Genomic DNA, 16,560 nt, shown 5'->3' on the forward strand with positions numbered 1-16,560 from the left:
GTGATTCTTGCCTAGAGTTTGTGCCAGCTCCTCTTTCCAACTTTCCTTCTGACCCCTGCACCGTCTCCCCCAACCGCCTCTCTCTCTCCCCCTCCCTCCCGCTCTCCTCGCCTGTCTTTCCGTCCAACTGTGGATTACCGCTTCATGCATAATCTTCTGTTCAACATCAGAGAGCAGACTTTTCAAAATCTCTATAATCTTTCCATCTCACTATGTCTTTCCACCGTATCGACCCACCCAGCGCGGTACACGGTCGATTGGTCGGCGGTCTTTTGGTCGCCGATCTTTTGGTCGCCGGTCTTTTGGTCGCCGGTCTTTTGGTCGCCCGGAAGGTTATTGATAATGACCATTTAAATCGTTGCTCAAATTCCCTAAATACAAACTGTGAATTACTATTTAGTCATACTTAATGCCCTAGTAATTATTAGGCTAAAGAAAAGCTCCAAATTTCCCGGACTTTTATTGTTTTTTTGTTGGATAACTTGTTAAGACCCTGACTGACGTAGCTTCTTAAAGGGACAACGCATGTACATACAAACTCGGTAGGGGCGACCAAATGACCGCGACCAAAAGACGGCGACCAAAAGACCGGCGGCCAAAAGACGGCGACCAAAAGACCGGCGGCCAAATGACCGGCGGCCAAAAGACGGCGACCAAAAGACGGCGACCAAAAGACGGCGACCAAAAGATCGGCGACCAAAAGACCGACGACCAAAAGACGGCGACCAAAAGACCGGCGACCAAAAGACCGCACACGCCCAGCGCACGGGGTTGTCTGCAGGCGCGCTTTGTTTCCAGCATGTGTTGCATTAAAAATGGAAACAAAAACGTGAGCGAGAATGTTATGATGACAATGAAAATCCGACTCGGAAAAATTTGCTTTTTCTCCCTTTCCAGTCAAAATGGATTAGACGTCTATGACCGTCAATGGCGGCTGGGAAAATATTTTTTTGGGGGCCGAAAATAATCTAGGGTCTGTCCCCTCCTACCGTGAGGCACTGAGAACAAAGTTTGACTAATCAATCAATAGTGAGATTTGATGCGTATTGAGTTCAATATTTTGTTTTATTTTCACCTTTTCTGCGAGCGTGTCTTCCATTTTTAAAATCCTTGAAATGTGGAGCGTCTTTCAGCACGGGGAGTCCACTCTATCCATGGGGCGGTCCATCTGGTCCATCTCCCTTTCGCAGTCTTCGCAGCCCTCCGGTCCGCATCCTCCCACTAAAACCAGCGTGGGCACGTCGCCATTGCCCACCCCCACCACGCTGCCGTTTGGGGCCCACGCGACGTCGATCATGCCGTCGGGGCACTGCAGCAGGCCGCTGACGGAGTAGAAGCCCCCCGCTCCCGCGCCACCGCCCCCGGGTCGCACCACCTCCTCGTAGCAGGGGGCTCGGGCGGTGGCCCTGGCTTCTTCCAGCCGCAACCTCTGTTTGCGGCGGAGCTCGATGATGGTTTTGGTGTAGGAGTTGAGCGTCACCACGGCGGCCCCCATGCAGCAGCTGAACGACACCCAGGCGAGACTGGAACAAGCACATTTTGGAAAATTAGGTTATTAAGTGGTTAGCCCCTCATTTTTACAGTTCCTGTGTGGAGTTTGCATGTTCTCCCCGGGCTTGTGTGGGTTTTCTACAGGTACTCCAGTGTCCCAATTGAGCAATGTTTTGATGGTTCATTTTAAAGGCAAGATTGGCACAAGCATAATTTGGAAAATGAGGTGCTTAAGTGGTTAGTGCCTCATTTTCACAGTTTTGTGTGGAGTTTGCATGTTCTCCCCAGGCTTGCACGGGTTTTCTCCGGGTAATCCGGTGCCCCAATTGAGCAATGTTTTGATGGTTCATTTTAAAGGCAAGACTGGAACAAGCATATTTTGGAAAATGAGTTGCTTAAGTGGTTAGCACCTCATATTCACAGTTTTGTGCGGAGTTTGCATGTTCTCCCCGGGCTTGAGTGGGTTTTCTACAGGTACTCCAGTGTCCCAATTGAGCAATGTTTTGATGGTTCATTTTAAAGGCGAGACTGGAACGAGGATATTTTGGAAAATGAGGTGCTTAAGTGGTTAGCGCCTCATTCACAGTTTTGTGTGGAGTTTGCATGTTCTGCCCGGGCTTGTGTGGGTTTTCTACGGGTACTCCGGTGTCCCAATTGAGCAATGTTTTGATGGTTCATTTCAAAAGCGAGACTGGAACAAGTATATTTTGGAAAAAGGTGCTTAAGTGGTTAGCGCCTCATTTTGACAGTTCCTGTGTGGAGTTTGCATGTTCTCCCCGGGCTTGTGTGGGTTTTCTATGGGTACTCTGGTGTCCCAATTGAGCAATGTTTTGATGGTTCATTTTAAAGGCAAGACTGGAACGAGGATATTTTGGAAAATGAGGTGCTTAAGTGGTTAGCGCCTCATTTTGACAGTTCCTGTGTGGAGTTTGCATGTTCTGCCCGGGCTTGTGTGGGTTTTCTACGGGTACTCCGGTGTCCCAATTGAGCAATGTTTTGATGGTTCATTTTAAAGGCGAGACTGGAACAAGGATATTTTGGAAAATGAGTTGCTTAAGTGGTTAGCACCTCATATTCACAGTTTTGTGTGGAGTTTGCATGTTCTCCCCAGGCTTGCACGGGTTTTCTCCGGGTAATCCGGTGCCCCAATTGAGCAATGTTTTGATGGTTCATTTTAAAGGCAAGACTGGAACAAGCATATTTTGGAAAATGAGTTGCTTAAGTGGTTAGCACCTCATATTCACAGTTTTGTGCGGAGTTTGCATGTTCTCCCCGGGCTTGAGTGGGTTTTCTACAGGTACTCCAGTGTCCCAATTGAGCAATGTTTTGATGGTTCATTTTAAAGGCGAGACTGGAACGAGGATATTTTGGAAAATGAGTTGCTTAAGTGGTTAGCGCCTCATATTCACAGTTTTGTGTGGAGTTTGCATGTTCTCCCCGGGCTTGCGTGGGTTTTCTACTGGTACTCCAGTGTCCTAATTGTGCAATGTTTTGATGGTTCATTTCAAAAGCGAGACTGGAACAAGTATATTTTGGAAAAAGGTGCTTAAGTGGTTAGCGCCTCATTTTCACAGTTCCTGTGTGGAGTTTGGATGTTCTCCCCGGACTTGCGTGGGTTTTCTCCAGGTACTTTTGATGGTTCATTTTAAATAAATGTACAATGTAGTGTTTTCCTGAGTCGCGTCACGTCTGTGTCGTGAATGGGAGGAACCTACGCAAAAGACCAGCCGTAATCCCAGGTTTGAGGTCTCCAGTCTTTGGGGCCCACAATGACGGTCATTTGGAATACGGTGGTGTACATCATGTGGGCCACCATCCCCAGAAGGCCTGCAATGGGGACACAACAGTGAGGTGAATATATGGATATCTCCACTAATAAGCCTCTAAAGTTGACTTTCCACCCCCTAAATGACATCCTACTTTAATGAGTGGTCTATATAGGGTTTCAACTGGAGCACTTGAGAGGGAGCACATATCATCTTAATTCTTATTATGTTATACGGGCACTCATTTCAATTTTTAAAAAGGAAATAGCACCCATTTCTACAATTTTTGTCCTCTCTCTAGTAAGATGAGCAAATATTCTAAAGTCTCCATTAAAAATAGCGAGGTTTCTCACCGGAGAGCACAGTGCACATGGCAGCGTAGGCACTGATTTTGAGCGAGTGCATTTCTTTGTGCGAGCACAGCACTTCCAGCCACATGAGCAAGAAGCCCATGCCCAGCAGACCGATGTAGGTGAACTCGGATATGACCGACAGCCAAAGCACACCTGTGGCGACGACAGCAAAGCTCAAGACTTGGGTAACATTTGCTCCCGTCTCAACTCCAAAAAGCAGGCATTGTTCTCACCTTGCGTCTCCCCCGGAGTCAACTCGATAAAACTCCTGCATTTCTCCCCTGACAACAAACAAAGAGGATGATGGTGATAAGATCTTTTTGTTTTTGTTTGGGTGTAATACAGTACAGGCGGAATGTGGAAAATATACTTTAGCTTCATAAAGTGCGTCAAGAGTCATTTTTGTTGCGGGCTACGTCATAGTTCTGGTTTATTATTGAAGTTCATTATGCAATTGCAATTTACGGCTACCACAAAGTATTAACTAATTGACAACTATATACATATATACATCAACACACACACACACACACATTGATACAAATGTACACACAAATTTTATAAAGAAAGCAAAGAAAGGGGAAACGGAACTTGGAGCAAATATTTTCATTGTATTTGTCATTTTTTACAGTACAACAAATTATTGAAAAATATATATAATATTTTATTTTATTTTATTTTTACACACTTATTGCCTCTACATATAAAAATAAGCATTGTCCTTTATTTTTTATTTTTTATACATATTCTAATGGAAGACACTAATATTATTCTTATTTTATTTAAACATTGGAAAAGAGGGAATACTTTATTTTACACTTATTGCTTCTTCATATAAAAATAAGCATTGTGCTTTATTTTTATTGCTTATTTATTTTAGTTTTTTTAAATATATATTCAAATAGGAAAAACTAATGCTATTCTTATTTTTATTAAAGAATAAATAATCCAATTTATTTTATTAATGTATTTACATAGAATCACATTAAACATTTCACGAAATTAGCAAATTAAGTTCGTATTTTTGACATTGTTCTCTTTTTTCATATCTTAAGTCACCATCGGCTTCGGCGTACATGCGGGTGGGGGGCATTGGCTTAACTGCAGGGGGATAATATGAGTTTTCTGTCAACAACTAATACACTAATCCATCATTTGTACCAAAACATGCCTTCATATTGCCATAAAATATGAGCACATAGTCTTGCGCTCTCTCTCTCTCATTGTCTCGCACACACTAAGAACACGGAACAATTTTTGAAAACCTCGCTTTTTCAGCACAATCACCCCCAGAACAGGGTCGGCGACGGATTGGACGCCGATCGTCGTCAATGGCAGCCCGATAGAGCCGACAGAATAAGAGGCGGCTGAGCTCACCGTCACTGTGTTTCTCGCAGCTTTCCCAAAAGCCGGTGTGGAAGTATCTGAAGGCGAATTTGTCCTCGCCCGTCTCCCAGATGTAGTGGACGGCGTTGGCCAGCTGCCTCTGTCGGATCTTGGCCAACTCTTCGCGTCTGGCCGGAGACAGCGTGCGGTTGAAAGGGTTTTGGGTCGGGCTCTCTGTGGGACAACGCACAAGTAGGGCGATGCTCACATGCATGACAGGGCTTGCTTGGCTGTGTGGACATGGTGGACTTGATGTTGGACATGGGAACATTCAACCGCCAATGTTTGTCGTTGTGATCAAATATATGCACATTCAAAAATTTTCCCTCTAGGATCATGAACTTCACTATTTTATCCTGTCCTACTTAAACATAAAAAATAAAAAAACATGTCCTCCTGACTACCAGGAAAAAAATCTCCAATCACATTTATTTTGAAATTCCCCAATCTATGCGAAGTACTAGTAATTGGAATACTGCAAAAGAAATTAGGTATCATTGGAAAGCTCTGAATGTCCTCTATGGAGCTCAAAAAGGAGTTAATGCGATTGGATGCACTGGGTAGGAGATATTTAGGTTTAGAAATGTCCTCTACAGAGGACAAATTTGAACTACCACCGTTAATGGTATTCATTGAATTTAGTGCCTTGCGGAAAATGATTCAAAATGTGTTAAAAATGATATTTAGTCAGAAATATTTTGTTCTTTCATGAAGTATTCAAGTCTCAATAAGGTTAAATTACATTAACATTTCAATTTGGCTCTCACATTCTTTAAATTTAAACAAAAAGGTTTAGACACCCCTGCCATAAGGTTGAGTTTTTATTGTAAATGCTCAACAATTCTCAAAATTGTCTGATTTATATAAAAAAAAATCAATGACTCAAAATTACTTTTTGCTATCAACCAGATAAAGTTACTTTATTACTTACCCAATTCTATTCTCATTCAAGTCAAATTTTCATAGTTAACATGACAAAATAGAGCATATAAAATTAAAGCATACTTACTATATCCCAAAAGTATGACTTTATTCATTCATTCATTCATTTTCAAATTTGAACTACTCCATAAATCAAATCACATCAAACCGACACTGTATATTGCTACAAGTACATACAGTACGTTCTTTACACGTACATAACATACAGTTTGATCCTAGTTAAGTCCTTTACGACTTTAATCCAATTGTAACTGAAGCATACATGGTGAAATAACTGTGGAGGGTGAGCACAGATTAATGTCAACCATAATTAAAAACGAGCTATAGGTAAACAAGATTTTAAAAAAACACCAAGGACAACGAGTTTTTCTTTTTGAATAAAATAAACCTGACACCCATCCGCGGGGATTAATTCCAGGTATTGGCAGTAAAAAAAATGGAAAAATCTGCGATAAGTGTAATCAGGATCAACTAGGAGGACCCATTAGTGTACTAATTACCACGCACTAAAGGTACGTACATTGTTGGAGTACGTCATCAACAAAATACACAGCAATGTGGGGAAATATTTTAAAATATAAGAAAAATTGTTGTATGCAAAAAAAGACAAACATCAAAAAGCATTAGATTGTAGTATTACAAAAAGTAATATTCTTTCTAAAAATACACAGTGATGAAACACAGTGTGTAAAATGGGCTTATGTTTGATGTCTCTTACTTGGGATTTTTTAGGCTATAGTTATCCAAAAACCTAATTATTTTGCATTAACAGCTGCTTATTTTGTCTTTTGTTCCCTATTTATTACCCTATTATACTTTAATGTATTGTATCCAATTGGTCTTAGTTTCTGAAAAATGAAAAAACTGCCCCCCAAAATTGCAACTTACACTCCATTGCAACTTATATTTTTTCTACCTTTCATTGTACATTCTTTAGCTATTGCGACTAATCTTATATTTGTATCACTCTGTTGCCAACACTTTATATTGTATTTTTTAGGCTATATTAATCCCCCCAAAATAATATGCTACATTAACAGGTGCTAATTTTGTCTGTTGTTCCCTATTTTACTAATACTTTAACGCATATAATGTTTGTCCTTGGCTTCTGCTAAAAAACATTTTTTTTAAACTACCCCCAAAAATACAAGTGCGACTTGTATATTTCTTCCCCTTTTATTGTGTTTAATGTGTAGTGTTTGGCCTTGGTTTATTGTAAATGGAAAAAAACTGAACCCTGCAAAAATGGGATTGATTATATATATATATTTTGTTTTTTGTTTTTTTTCTTTCTTTTGTTGCGTATTCTTTGGCTAGCGCGACTTCTTCGAAAAATGAAAAGTACTACGTACCGGTAGTGTAAGGCTCGCTGTCGTTCTGCCCGCAGTTCTTCATCTTGACGGGGGACAGGCAGAGGGGCTTGACCACCTTGTGGGTGCCCTCGCACCAGTAGGAGGTGCACAAGGCCAAGATGGAGAGCGCCAGGGCCAGAGAGGTCAAGGTCAGGGAAAGCAGGGAGCGAGAGCGGCGCGACATGCGCTCCGCCATGACCCGGCCGGCGGTGTCGCGCAGTGTGGCGGTCGCGGGGGGAACCGGGCACGGGAGAGCAGATGCTTCCGCTGGGGAGGCGGGTCGGGAGGTGAGGAGCTGCCAGGTTTATTAAACTGTGCGGCAAAGATGAATGTGATGTAACCGCCGGAGAGTGAGTGATTAAACGGGGGAGGTGGGTGGGTGGGTGGCTGGGGATGGATGGAAGATGATGTCAAGTTGATGCACGGGTGGGCAAACAGATGGAGGTGAAAATGGACAAGATGGGATTTCCAAGGTTCGGCTCAGGAGAAAAGTGGGGGGGGGGGGGAGCCTTGCCGGCCGGAAAAGCCTGCTATGATCGAACTGGGTCTTTGGAAAATCCTCCCAGGCTGAAAGAGAAAACAGAGGTGGGATTCTCAAAAGAACTTCCGCTCTCACTCCATCTCCAAAAATTCAATTCAATTCAATTCAATTTCCAAAAATAATATATCGGTGTTATGGTAATGAAGTCCGATGGAGAAAACGTCTAAGGACGTGGTTCTTTTTTGCTGTCAATTTCAATGAGTTTATCGGTAGTCGACATCCAATCCAAAAAGGAATGTTCAAATGGATTGGACGCCTGGCAGCCGAGAAGTGGAAGTGGATTTTGATAGTTTTCCAAGTGATTGGATTTGTGAACAAATCCGCTCATAATCGATGTCACTTGGTGAGTGTCGCCGGGGGTGCTGGATCTTAACCCAACCAGCGGAATTGGTTGCAAGTGTTGGGAAAACCTCTCCTAGTGCAAATGGATTGGACGTCTATCACTATCAACGGTAGTTTATCTCGCCTGGATGTGACTTGTGAAGAAAACATGCGCTCACCTCAAGTTACAAGAAGAATCAGAAGCGAGCACAAACGGGTTTCAAAGCGTCCATTTTGGACGTCCCTCTGCGGTGGACCTTGACTTTGCCATGAAAAGTCCCAGGCCGTCTGCTCATTATGGACTCCACAGCTGTGTGACGCCAAGAAAAGAGATAACAAAAGCAGAGATTATATTTTTCGGGGAGTTTTGATGAAATTATGACTAAAGCGCCGATCCGAATTGTGGTCAGTAATCCCGGTCAATCTGTAATCTGTTGGTACAAAAGGTGTCTTTCCAAATGTGGCCTACTGAAACGTTCATCTGACCAGTGTGTCATTCCTTCACTATTTGGGGAATATACTTTCTTGTCATTTAAATTAACTCCGTGATTGCCATTGACGGCGAGTGACGTCCAATCAAATTTGATTTGATTGTGAAACAGGATGATGCAATTACAACCTTTGAAATGAATTTTTATCACTCTGTTGCCAACACTTTATGTTGTGTTTTTTTAGGCTATATTAATCCGCCCCCAAAAAATAATATGCTACATTAACAGGTGCTAATTTTGTCTGTTGTTCCCTATTTTACTAATACTTTAACGCAAGGGTGTCAGACTCGGGTTGGTTCACGGGCCGCGTTAACATCAACTCGATTTCAAGTGGGCTGGACCATTTTAGATATAATATTTTGATTATTATTTTTATAAATGGATTAAAATAACTGAATTAAAATCCCTGAATATCCAGTTTTTTATAGATCTAAAACAATGTTTATTTTAGCTTTTTAATAATTTTGATTTTACAAAATATTTTTGAACTAAAAACACAGAAAAAAATTATTTAAAAAATGACAATTATTGATTTAAAAGGGGGGAAATCAGGAAATTTAATATACATCTATACTCTTCATTTTAATTTGATCCTAAAACAGAAAGTCGGCACTCATGATTTACTTTCCCAGGCCACACAAAATGATGCAGCGGGCCAGATTTGGCCCCTGGGCCGCCACTTTGACACCTGTGCTTTAATGCATATAATGTTTGTCCTTGGCTTCTGATAAGAAAATAAATAAATAAATAAATAAAATATATATATAAACCCCAAAAAGTGTGACTTGTATTTTTCTTCACCTTTTATTTATCTATCTATGTTATTATTACTTTAATGCGTAGTTTTTGGCCTTGGTTTCTTGTAAATGGAAAAAAAATGAACCCTGCAAAAAATAGGATTTTAAAAGGGGGAAAAAAATCAGGAAATATAATATACATCTATAATCTTCTTTTTAATTTGATCCTAAAACAGAAAGTTTGCCTTGTGCCTTTGAAATGAATTTGATGTCTAATAAAAGTTAGCATTGTGTCATTTCATGGCTGAAATGACCTTAAATAAACGTTAATTAAACATGATTAATATCAGTGTACACTGAAATGTTAACCTGTAAACTGCCATTGATGGTGATAGACGTCCAAAAATTTTGCCAGGTGAATGAACGATTTTATTCAATAAATGTTTTGTGTCATTTCATGATTGAAAATCTTATCACTTCATGGTTGAAGTAGGTCAAGTTGAATTATATATCAAAATTGTGTTCTATTTCATGGTCTTAAAAACCATTTCAATCGAATTTATAAACCTATTAACCTCACTAAAAATGTCCATGAAAAAAAAAATGCGTCCCGATTATGCCATTCCTCATTTGTCAGTGCTCTATTTTTTGTTTGATATATTCTAACAGTAGCATTCACAGAGTATACAAAACCTCAGCGGGATAATTCAAAATTGGACAAGAACACATCTTTCATTTTGACTTGGCATTTAAACATGAGTAAAGATGACAAGCTCAGTGTTGATTTACCTAATTCGTTATCCTGTCGATCACGTTAGATAAGAAACAAATCCCAAAAACGTTCTCCGGTAGTCACGGTTGGAAGTAGAAAAGGCTTGAACAGTCCTCGATCAGATTTCCTAAAGGCTTCTTCAAGTCAAAAAGCCCATTTAGCCATCTTGAACGGATTTGCCGCTAACACGGCGGCATCTTTCCCTCATTATCATAGCTGGCGGCATTCTCTCTTCCAGGAAGAGCATCAGTGACCCTCACCTCTCTTTGGCTGCGTTGAAGCCTCCGCGAGTGCACCGCTGCCACCCCTTTGTTAATCCTCCCAGCCAATAGTAAAGATGCAGAGTTGGGCTTTTTTCTCTCCACGTCATTCGACTGTCTTTCTTAGGAAGTGATGTCGAAAACTCACCCTCATTCAAGTAATCCCTCTAAATCCATCTGCTACTGTACTTGCCCCTCTTCTCCTTTCATGGTGAACCCTTTTCTCTTCCTTTAACTACCTTCACGACTGGAAAAAAATTGCAAACCATCAGAATTGGGATGTTTGTTTTTCCCCTCATCCGTCCTAAACAAATTCTAAGATTGAATAATTCCCTGCATGAAAATGACCACAGTGAAAACGTATATATATTGTGAGCAAAATTTATTTACATTATGTACATGACACTTAAAAAATGTGTTCGTCGTGATGTTTAAGACATTGGTTCTTTTCACATACCGTATTTTCACGACTATAAGGCGCACTTAAAAGTCTTAAATTTTCTCCAAAATAGACAGGGCGCCTTATAATCCAGTGTGTTTTATATACAAGTATATGCGGGTGGGTTCCAGACGTCATCTTTTCAATCTTTCTTTTTTCGTTGCCTTATCGGCGGCAGATAAACGTGGGTTTTAAATTCCCGGTCCCGGGATGAAAAAAGCCTCGCGATTGGGCGTCTATCATCGTCCAAGAGTTACGAAATTGCTTTACATCTACAGCTACATTTCGTCCAAATTTCATTCCAATTTGGGAGTTTTTACAAACGAACAATGTTTGCATGGCGAATAAAACCACCTTTGTATGCGATTAGAGGAAATTGGGAGGCGGGACTTTGTACTGTGAGCGCAACATATTGCCGTCAAAACATGGTGCAATTTTACACTTGTTTGATTTTATTTACACACAGGAGTTCCATGTTATTTATTTATTTATTATCCATATATACTATATATGGAAAACAAATTAAAATGTGTCATTCATAGAGGGTGCGCCTTATAATGCAGTGCGCCTTATAGTTGTGAAAATATGGTAATTTAAAACAGTTCCTTGGCATGTCCATAAAATGAGATTTTTGAAAAGGATTATTTTAACTAAAGTGTCCCAGACAAATTAGAACTGTTTTACTCTGTGGAAAATATTAACATGCCCCCTTTTAAAAGAGAACATCATCCCCAAGCTTGAGATTTACAGTAGTGTAGAACCAGTTTGTTGTCACTGCCAAAACACTGAAAGAGAAAAAAACATTTTTTTAGCATTGAGAGGCTCACTTCAAAGTTCATCTAGGTAATTCTGGATTTTCTAAACCATCTTCCCTCCAGCACTTTAATTAAAAGCCGAGGATTTTTGGCAGTCACAATTAGGTTGACACATTTGGCGCTCTCTGCTGGTTAAAGACTGCTACTGCCATATTACATTCAAACGCTGGCAGCATTTTTGTTGTTGTTCTTGACTGAGAAGTCAAAATATTTTTATGAACTCACGTCAAAAAGGATCCCCACTTCTTGGTCCGGTGATGGAGCAAAAGACTGGTTAACATAGATAAACTGTAAAGAAACAATGAGACATAGAAGCATCATACTGTGTTAACATGGAAAGGTGAAGGCGAACATGGTGTTTGTTCCCCTACCAGTTGTTCATTGGCGTCCATTTTAAGGAATCGAGAGATAAATTGAGAAAGGGACTGGACTGTCCTGCTCCTGTCCACGGCCCATTTCTTGGTTTTCATGATGGGGGTGTCCCCAACTGCCTTTAAAAGGACATCAACTACATGTTGCAGGAAGACAAGACGATGGTTAGTTTTCTTTGTATTCAAAAATAAAGCGTGAGGTTGTTGGTATTTCTGTGTTTATAATTCAGTATTATATTTGACAGGATTTTCTCCAAATTTGACAATAGATTTGTTCGTTCTACAACTCACAATGTAAAAAACTATAAAACAAATCATTGTTGTCAATGGGATTTGAGACATGATGTTTCTTTAACTTTTACGAGGAGTTGAATTAATATTTCTCCTTTTTCAGTTTGAACTACATATGTATTTTCAAAGCTAATCAAGTACAGAGTGTGATCAGATTGGCAATCAGTAAAATCTAAATAAATAACCTTTAAAAAATGACAAGTCTTGTTCAGGTAATTTTGACAGCTAAATTAAATGTTCTACGTAAATCTTTGGCATTTTTCTTAATTCTCTTGTTTGGAATAACTAGGATACTATTTAAATTACTATAACTTAAAATGGCAAGAGCACCAAATAAACAAGTAGATTTATATTTTAAAAGACGATTCAAAATAAAAGTAACAATTCTAAAAATCCATTTTAGCTTTAGCTTCATACCCAAACAGAGGACATATTAGTAACCTGTATTTTCATTGGTGAAAGCTCCAAAATACAACAACTCCATTGGTTGTTATTAGTCATTACGTCACATACACGGAAGAAGGACTGTAACACCGCATTGACAGTCGATTAATACACTCGATTATGAATGAACTTTCTTACTTTTTTTCTTTTCTTCATTTGTCGTCGAGTCTTCAGCTGGCGAGTGTAACTCCTCTTTTTGCGCGTCTGTTGGTGACTCGGCATTGTCAGACATCTTGAACGATACGACTGGCTGTCTTCTCTTGGTAAACACCTCCGGTTCTCGTCGAAGCAATTCGCTTCCGCTTCCGACTACTATTGGCTCACACTAACGTCAATCAACTTGTTTACCTGATTCTATTGGCTATTGAGCTGGGGCGTGGCTTACAGTACACAAACCACTCTGCACTCCACACTTGTGCCTTCGAGCTGTACGCAAGCTAAGGTTTGTTATTGTTTATTTCTTTAAATAATCAGACGCGATAACGCCTTTGAATTAACCTAATTTCCTGAATGGAAGTTTCCCTTTTTTATACGCATGAAAAAATGTTGTAATTTCTCCTTGAACTTAGGTGGTGGTGTCACATGAGGACAGTTTAACTGGAACTTAAAAGTGTCTTTGACAGGCAATCGATAAGAGTAAGTCACCTTGGGCTTTTTATTACTCCTGTAATATCACTACTAACAGGAAACTGTGGTATATTACATACATGAATCTGAAAAAAAAAACAGTACATGCCTGATCTTCCACCAATTTAAAAGCATGTACCTGATTGTATTTTGCAATATTGACAGTGGCAGTCATCGGTAGACTTTCCACTAAAGATGCGGTGCTCTTCCTGTGCGACATGCAAGAAAAATTCCGACCAAACATCTTCCAATTCACCAACATCGTCAGCAATGCGGCCAGATTGCTCCAGGTTTTCAACCAGCGCCCTGTAGCCAACACAAAAAAATATCTTTAATATTATTTTACCTTGGTTGCAATAGGCCAGTCGGGTTCTGGGGATCCCCGCCATCCTGACCGAGCAGTACCCCAAAGGTTTGGGCCCCACGGTGCCCGAGTTGGGCGCGGAGGGACTGACGGCTCATGCCAAAACATCCTTTACGATGATGATAGAAGAAGTGGTGAAGGAAATGCAAGCTCTGGGAAACCCCAAGCAGGCCATCTTGTGTGGCATTGAAGCGCACGCTTGCATTGCGGTAATTTTCAATTTCTTGACTTGACAAAACTCACTTATTCACTTGGACTCTAATGGCAGTGTACGACGTTTGACCTGCTGGAAAAGGGAATCGAGGTCCACATCGTGTCCGACGCCGTGTCGTCGCGAAGGTAGCAGCTCGTGCAATGATCTCACTTTTGCGCAATTGGGGGAAAAACGTGTCTTTTCTGTTTTGGCAGTCAGACGGATCGCTTGTTCGCGTTGTCCCGCTTGAAGCAGAGCGGCGCATTTCTCACCACCACCGAAGCCGTCCTGCTGCAGTTGGTCCAAGGTTCCAAGCATCCCAACTTTAAAGAGGTGCGTATGAAGCATCTTACTTGCAATTATCTGATGGAATTCAGCACAAGACGGTCAGTAAAAGTACAAAAAAAAAAATCTCATTTTTGCATGTGAGTCGCCTGATTTTGAGAATCTACTGATACCGAGTCCCGATCCGTTACCTAAGAAAAGTATTAAGTAGGAGAAAAAAGTACCGTATTTTCACGACTATACGGAGCATCGTATTTTTAGCCGCAGAGTCAGTAACGAGTGCTATTTCTGTATTTGACACACACAAAGGACGCACCGTTTTTAAAGACGCAGCCAGGCATGGCAAAACATACACCATCTTAAACATACGGACACACGCTAAAAACACATTTTTAAAAAGGCAACAGAAGCAAAACTGAGTTTGTTTGTACTTTATTTAGCCATTTTACAATGTACTCACGTCATTGTCACCCACAAATCCATCAAAGAACCTCATTTTCTGTGTCCGAATTGAACAAGCCAAATGAGTCATCGAAAATGCTGAGTTTTATACGTTCGCAAAAAGAAAAGTCACAAATCCTTTTTTCCCCTTGTGCAATGCCAAAATAAGGTAGTGATTTTTTTTTTCAACAATGTATAAATAAAATGCATAAATAAAGTTATACAGCGAATAAATCAATTTTAAAAAAACATTTAAAATTTCAGAAGTCATGTGTTTGTAAAGGTTTGCACACCTGCCAATCTCTTTTTTCCAAACTTAACCAATCATATTCAAACTGACCACAGAGCTGCCACCATTTACAGTAAATATTTCATGTGTGTCTACTGCAGATTTTTATTATTCATACTGCACAATTAATAAGAATTGCATTACCCACCAGATTCAGCAACTTCTGATGCATCCGTCCCCTGACACGGGCCTCCTCGCCTACTTCAGCGCCCTGTAGGAATAATAAAAGAACATCCATCCCATCATACTTTCCAACTATCTGGAATTCCAAAGCGTTCCAGGACAGCTAAGTGCTTCAATAAAAGGATTCTGAATTATTAATTGAATATGTGCGGTTGTCTGAGTGCTTGAAAATGGCAGTAAAATGGAAATACATTTGAGCATTTCGTCAATATCCTTCATTTGGAGCACGCTCTTTGTCTTTGATTGATTTATGTTGAATTTGGACCTCTTATTTTGGTGATTTTTGTTCTCCATGATTTTCTGAAAATGAGAAGTCATTTTGGGTCACTTTTTATTGGTTATGGGGGAAATCAAAGTATCTTAAATTGGAAATAAAGGAGTCTTTTTGTCGAAAAATTTGAGTTTGGGGTTAATGCTTCATTTTTATTTTTTTATAACCCCTCATCACGTGAAGTTTGGATCCTTTTGGTCAGAGTTAGAATCGGTTGTAATGTTGAATTGAATTGAAGGCTTTTATTGTCATTAAACAAGTACAGTGGTACCTCTACATACGAGCAGCTCTACCTACGAGATGCTTGTGAGGACATTTTTGTGCATCATTTTCGGAATATTTTGAAGGCAATACAACAGCAAACAGCCCATCGATAGCGAAAGTGAGGGTGGAGGCGTGGCAAACAGCTAATCCGGAGAACAAAGGTAAAACAAAAAAAACAAAAAATAGAATTCAGTTTAGTGTACAGCTACATTAAACGTATGTTTGAGTGTGTCTGTATACATTAATCAAAGTTAATTAAAAAAAATTTGTTCGGTTACTATGTCCGTCTGTGTATCCTCCGCGAAATGCGTCTAGTTTTAGTTCTATTAAACACATTTTATTACTATTAAACAACTACTTATGTGTTACTTTGTTAATAGATGGCGAATTAGAAAATAAAAATCCAATCCAATATCCTGTTTTTGGTGTTTTTTCAGAGGGTTGGAACGAATTAATTTGTTTTTAGTTCATTTCAATGGGAAACGTTCGTTCAAGTTACGAGAAGATCGACATACGAGCAGTCCCGGAACAAATTAAGCTCGTATGTAGAGGTACCACTGTATAATGATATTTAAAGCTTCACCACAAAGTGCACAAATAACAACAATCAAACTAATAAATAATAAATAAATAACAACAATGAATAATCAATAAATAAGTAATAAATTGCTTCCAAAGCCTTGTTAAAAAAAGGAACAACGATAAATTTGCTCAATTCCAATTTTTTCAAGTTTTTAGGGTCATTCCAATGTCACTCCCTTTAGATTTTATTGATTTTAAGGAAATTCCATTGAAAAAACATTGGGCTTTTTTTTTGTCAGAATAAACATTTTGGGTAGAACCTTTAATTTTTGGCACATTTTTGGTTGAA

General features: G+C 39.8%; 3 protein-coding genes across 3 annotated transcripts; 1 reads left to right on the forward strand and 2 right to left on the reverse strand.

The window, feature by feature from the left end:
* Nucleotides 1-1,046: 1,046 nt before the first annotated feature.
* On the reverse strand, nucleotides 1,047-10,560 carry LOC144073139 (germ cell-specific gene 1-like protein). The gene is made up of 8 exons (XM_077598732.1): nucleotides 10,170-10,560; nucleotides 8,332-8,462; nucleotides 7,291-7,857; nucleotides 4,988-5,170; nucleotides 3,844-3,891; nucleotides 3,611-3,763; nucleotides 3,207-3,318; nucleotides 1,047-1,523 (listed from the first exon to the last, which is right to left on the reverse strand). Exons 3-8 carry the CDS (start codon nucleotides 7,484-7,486, stop codon nucleotides 1,130-1,132), a joined length of 1,086 nt encoding a protein of 361 aa, XP_077454858.1. The 5' UTR covers nucleotides 7,487-7,857; nucleotides 8,332-8,462; nucleotides 10,170-10,560; the 3' UTR covers nucleotides 1,047-1,129.
* Nucleotides 10,561-10,777: 217 nt separating this feature from the next.
* atg12 (ATG12 autophagy related 12 homolog (S. cerevisiae)) lies at nucleotides 10,778-13,052 on the reverse strand. Its single transcript, XM_077599575.1, has 4 exons — nucleotides 12,911-13,052; nucleotides 12,038-12,174; nucleotides 11,892-11,954; nucleotides 10,778-11,636 (listed from the first exon to the last, which is right to left on the reverse strand). The coding sequence occupies exons 1-4, from the start codon at nucleotides 13,002-13,004 to the stop codon at nucleotides 11,577-11,579; spliced, it is 354 nt and encodes a 117-aa protein (XP_077455701.1). The 5' UTR covers nucleotides 13,005-13,052; the 3' UTR covers nucleotides 10,778-11,576.
* Nucleotides 13,053-13,141: 89 nt separating this feature from the next.
* Nucleotides 13,142-15,297, forward strand: isoc2 (isochorismatase domain containing 2). Its single transcript, XM_077599574.1, has 7 exons — nucleotides 13,142-13,214; nucleotides 13,342-13,408; nucleotides 13,565-13,689; nucleotides 13,760-13,972; nucleotides 14,032-14,102; nucleotides 14,172-14,289; nucleotides 15,123-15,297. Coding segments are annotated over exons 2-7 (594 nt in total). The 5' UTR covers nucleotides 13,142-13,214; nucleotides 13,342-13,407; the 3' UTR covers nucleotides 15,189-15,297.
* Nucleotides 15,298-16,560: the final 1,263 nt, after the last annotated feature.

This window comes from Stigmatopora argus, chromosome 4, assembly GCF_051989625.1.
Source record: "Stigmatopora argus isolate UIUO_Sarg chromosome 4, RoL_Sarg_1.0, whole genome shotgun sequence".
In the NCBI taxonomy this organism is placed as follows: Eukaryota; Metazoa; Chordata; class Actinopteri; order Syngnathiformes; family Syngnathidae; genus Stigmatopora; species Stigmatopora argus.